Genomic DNA, 4,589 nt, shown 5'->3' on the forward strand with positions numbered 1-4,589 from the left:
ATGAACAATGAACATGGAGCTTCATCCCTCCAAGGCAATACAACCTGTTTCCGCTCACAAAGTATCTATCCCCAGCTCGTGTCAATGGCACCGAAGTGTTTCCATTTCCATAACTCGCCAACACATCGGTTGTGTCACATGTATCATAGTTCTTTTTTGTAACTTCGTCTACACTATTGGATGATGAATACTGAAAAACTGCAAAATCAAATCAAAATATACCCGTATAAGTTAAAATTTATAAATTCTGTGAATAAAATCTGATTCTTAGTTACATGTTTATTGCTCTTAATATTTCAATTTCTATTGAATTCCATCCCCTCAAAATTGATATGACAAATTTAGTACAAATGCTAACATAAACAATAATGCATTTCAGAAGTTACTGTATCAAAAATGAGCCATATAGAAAATGAACATTAATTAAGTACTTACCAAGAGCATCACCAACTTTGAAATTCTTATCAGCAACCCAAGTTTCAAGATTAGTGCTAATGTCCCAGCCAGAGGTATCTCCAACAGTGTAGGTGGTGGCTGAGCATGACACCACCACAAAAGCAAAGAGAAGAAGACATGACAGGAGCACCTTTGCCATGTTGATCATAGAGTTAATTATTAAGCTGAAAAAAATGGAACTAACTTATAAGTTTTATTGGGCGGGTCCATATAACATAAGATATATATAACTACTTGGAAGTTTGCTCATTTTTCAGATGACCTAACTCCCAAAAAATTAATAAATTTGCAAGAAATAATAAATGATACTTGGTAATTGGTATGTGAATTTTATCAAGATGGTTGAGTGATGCATTGGTCACGTTAGCTGGCCAGTGGTTAAACCATATTGCACTGCAAATAAGGCTTTAAGTAGGTTTGACTTTGAAGGTTTAATTATCTAGTTCAAGAAGTAACTGTTCTTCATCCTTTTTTTTTAATCTAATATAAACATGATATTCTTCAATTCCACAACGAAGAAGAAAAGAAAAGAAATCTAAGTAAAAGGAACTAGGTCTAGTGGAAGATTCCGACTTCCGAGTCAAAATTTCAAATATAGTAATTGAAAAGAGTGCTCACGTTTTGTGTGTGTCTTTATATATAGGAAATTTAAGAATATAAATAAAAAATAATACAAAAAAGTCTTATGTACAAAAATAATTAATTATTAATTTTTTTTTTACCAAAGATATCCGCGACCTCTTAAGTAAATACGAGGAGACTATGTCACTATTAAATTAGCTTTTTTTTTTTTTTTTACCAAAGATAGGAGACTCGAACCCACAACCTCTTAATTGAGTATAGAGAGACTATACCATTTGAACTATTACTCATTGGCAACTATTAAATTAGCTTAGCTATTATATATTTATGTATATTTATTATTCGCATATTTTTCTAACTAGATAATCAACTATTAGAATAATCAAACTTATTACAGGAGAATAATCAAATCGGTAATAAACGAATAACTAAACTTGTTTAGTATTATAATAAAAAAAAACTTATGAGATGTCAAATATATATTTCTATATGCGATGGTTGGTTAAATTGTTTATATATACATATTTGATCTTGTCTCATGTTTTGGCATTTTTTTAAATTTATTTTACTTTTTTGACTAAAGCATAGTATTTTTTATTTCCCATAATATAATTTAAAAGAAATTATTTTCAACCACGTTAACTTAAAGCCATCAAGTGGAATGAGAATGACCACCCTAAAGAATGGACTATAAAAATCCCACATATTTAGCGGTAATTGTTAGAGCTTTATGATTAGTGTGATGAAATTATTTACTCAAAAATTTAAACTAATAAAAAGAGAAATATATGAATGTTTTATACTTCTAATAATTAGTAAATTAGTTAAATACTTAAATGTAAGACTATTGCCATTTCACCTTTTTGGACCATCCCCATTGCTTCTAAGTTCTAACAGAGAATAATACAAAGTGGGAAATAGTTAAAAATTTGAGCTTAGAATTGCCTTGTAGATTTGTAGAAGTACTTGCACTTCAATTTTTAACTGAAGCATATAATTTACTTAAAGTTTTTTAGATGAATGGAAAGTTTATCAGCTGCAAAATCTTTTGTGGAAATGTCATCTGGGTTGACAATAGGTAAGAAGCCCGTTTGAGTACCATCGCTGTCATTTTCAATTTCTCCTTCAAGACTCATTCCTTCAATGCTTCTTCCAATTGGATCTCCTATCATTCCCACATCTATATATAAAACAAGAAAAGAAAAGGAAAGAAAAGAAAGGAAAGGAAAAAAAAATGGAGCTTAAAATAGTGGTGTTATAGAATTCAAAGTCAGAAAGTAAACAATACATGATATTTTTTTTCTTATATTAATGCATGTCTATTTCTTCATTAATCTCATAAGCATGATGAGATCAAGAATTCCTTCCAAGTGTTATCAATGATGATTTGGTAAAATTTCAATTTTCATAAGTAATTTATAAAATTTTGAAAGATAGTTTTGTAAGAAGTATAACATTTATATTTGGTAAATCAAATTAAAAATAATTTTTATAAATGCATACAATTATTGTGTTTGATAAAATAATTTTTAAAATTTAAAATAACCATAACAAACAAAACTAGAGGAAGAATTTTGATTGTGAATAAAAAATTTAACATCAATAATTAGTTAAGAATAAATCTAAATATTTATTAATATACAAGTTAATTTTTTTTATTTTAATAAACACAAATTAATTTTAAAAAATAATTGTTTAGGTACTTTCAAAAGAAGTTCTAATATAGTCACCAAAAAAAAAAGAAGTTCTAATATTTTAAAACTATAAACACAGACACAAGACGAACTGTTTGTATTTTTAAAAATACAAACACATTCTTAATAAACTTTATCAAATCAGACCTAAGAATATAAATTACTAAATAGTTCATAATTAGTGAATGCAGAAGTAAACTATCATTCATGATCTATGATTCTATGCAAGTTAGGTTCAAAATTAGATTTATAGAGGCCGCATATCATAACTGTAACATGTTGTAACAGACTCAAATTCAGATTACAAAGACAAAAGAGTGAAGAAACAAAAGAGAAGGAACACGATACACATGACAATAACAATAGTCACTTAAGACCTATTATAGAAACTAATTATATTCAAAGAAGTAAATCTCCGAGGAATGGATGATGTGGAATGTGTTCTGCACCTGGGTTTGAGAAGAGCCAAAGAGCGAGGGCACAAACAAGGAGGACAAAAGGGATAACATGAACTGCATTCTCTGCAAACTTGACACGTGCTTTCTCCTTCTTTGCCAACTCAGCAATGGGATCATACGTTGGCAAAGTGGTGGTGTCAAAAACAGAGTATGATCTGTGCCCTGGAGACAGAGTTATTGCTGAATGCTTGAAGTAATCATCAGAGAACCTGTTCCAGCTTGCAGACCTGTGCATCTTCACTTATGTTCTTGTTTTCTTTTTGTTTTCTTTGATAAGAAGGAAAATGGAAGTGGATTTTGACGCTGATTTAAGAGAAGGAAAAAAGAAGAACATGTGTCTTGTGCATCAAATAAATCAATAACAAGCTGAGTCAAAGCTAATCTCAAAAATAACGCCGAATTCACTGTGTTCCTCTTACCAATTCAGACAACTCTACATAGTTTTAGGGGCAATTTACACCATCAAATAAATTATATTTCAATATTACTAACAAATAAAAAAAAAAGGTTATCTTCGGATCTCTTTACACAAATACACATAAACGGCTATAGTATCGTGGTTTATACGAAGATATAAATAATGCATAAAACTTTACTTATGAACAAGGAGAATAAAATAATAAATTGCTTTACAAACAGAATTTTATAGAAAAAATAAATAAAAAACTTACAATTAAAACATTATTGATCAAACTCTTTTAAATTCCATGCTATTATTTAACATTCAATAATAAAATATCATTCTACTAAATTACCTATACAATTAAGATTATTAGATTTTTTTTAGAACATTATCATATTATTGTCTAAAAATATTATATTTTATAATTTCTTTTAATTTCTTAATTAATATCTCATTGTTAGTAAACTGCTATTTTTTTATGTATAATGAAAATTATAAGAAGGAAATTATTTTGATATTCTTCTAAAAATAATATACAATAGATATATTTTTTTTAAAAATGAGTAAATACTTATTGTTTTAACTTTTAATCAATTATATATTTTTTTGCATACAAAATCGTTCCTAAAGTTTAAAACTAAATTTTAAAATCATTCTTTTTACTTAAATATTAAAATTTTGGACCAAATTACCCATAACAAAAAAATTATAAACTAAAAAAAAGAAAAATAAGAAAAAAAGAGTGTTTCTACTCCTGCGAAGGGGGAATGGAAGAAGAAGAAGGGGAAAGCGAAGAAGAAGAAGAAGTTATCCACGATCCACCTCTGCCTTTGCTTCCGCCACCACCTCCATACGATTTTGGTCCTTAAGGTAAGGATAATTTTAAAACCAAGTTAAATCTTAGGGACGATTTTGTGCAAAAAAAGTTGGAGACGAAAAAATTTTTTGGCTTATATCTTAGGACCAAAATCATACTTAACACATTTTTTTTATATT

At 28.3% G+C, this 4,589-nt stretch overlaps 2 protein-coding genes across 2 annotated transcripts in view; both read right to left on the reverse strand.

Moving 5' to 3' along the window:
* LOC107616714 (stellacyanin) overlaps positions 1–701 on the reverse strand; it is a 1,490-nt gene extending 789 nt beyond the window's left edge. Inside the window, exons 1-2 of the mRNA XM_016318656.2 lie at positions 436–701; positions 1–198 (exon numbers count right to left, since the gene is read on the reverse strand). Of these exons, the coding sequence (XP_016174142.1) occupies positions 1–198; positions 436–604 (367 nt within the window). The 5' untranslated portion in view covers positions 605–701. The remainder of the gene's footprint in view (positions 199–435) is intronic.
* LOC107616057 lies at positions 1,916–3,703 on the reverse strand. Its single transcript, XM_021112223.1, has 2 exons — positions 3,182–3,703; positions 1,916–2,218 (listed from the first exon to the last, which is right to left on the reverse strand). Exons 1-2 carry the CDS (start codon positions 3,423–3,425, stop codon positions 2,037–2,039), a joined length of 426 nt encoding a protein of 141 aa, XP_020967882.1. The 5' UTR covers positions 3,426–3,703; the 3' UTR covers positions 1,916–2,036.

This window comes from Arachis ipaensis, chromosome B09, assembly GCF_000816755.2.
Source record: "Arachis ipaensis cultivar K30076 chromosome B09, Araip1.1, whole genome shotgun sequence".
Taxonomy (NCBI): Eukaryota; Viridiplantae; Streptophyta; class Magnoliopsida; order Fabales; family Fabaceae; genus Arachis; species Arachis ipaensis.

Excerpts from the sequence above, each read along its gene's own strand:
- LOC107616057 (XM_021112223.1), bottom strand. The coding sequence starts at position 3,425 with ATGCACAGGTCTGCAAGCTGGAACAGGTTCTCTGATGATTACTTCAAG. Across the intron at positions 2,219-3,181 it reads TTGGCTCTTCTCAAACCCAG|ATGTGGGAATGATAGGAGAT; the intron begins GTGCAGAACACA and ends TTTTATATATAG.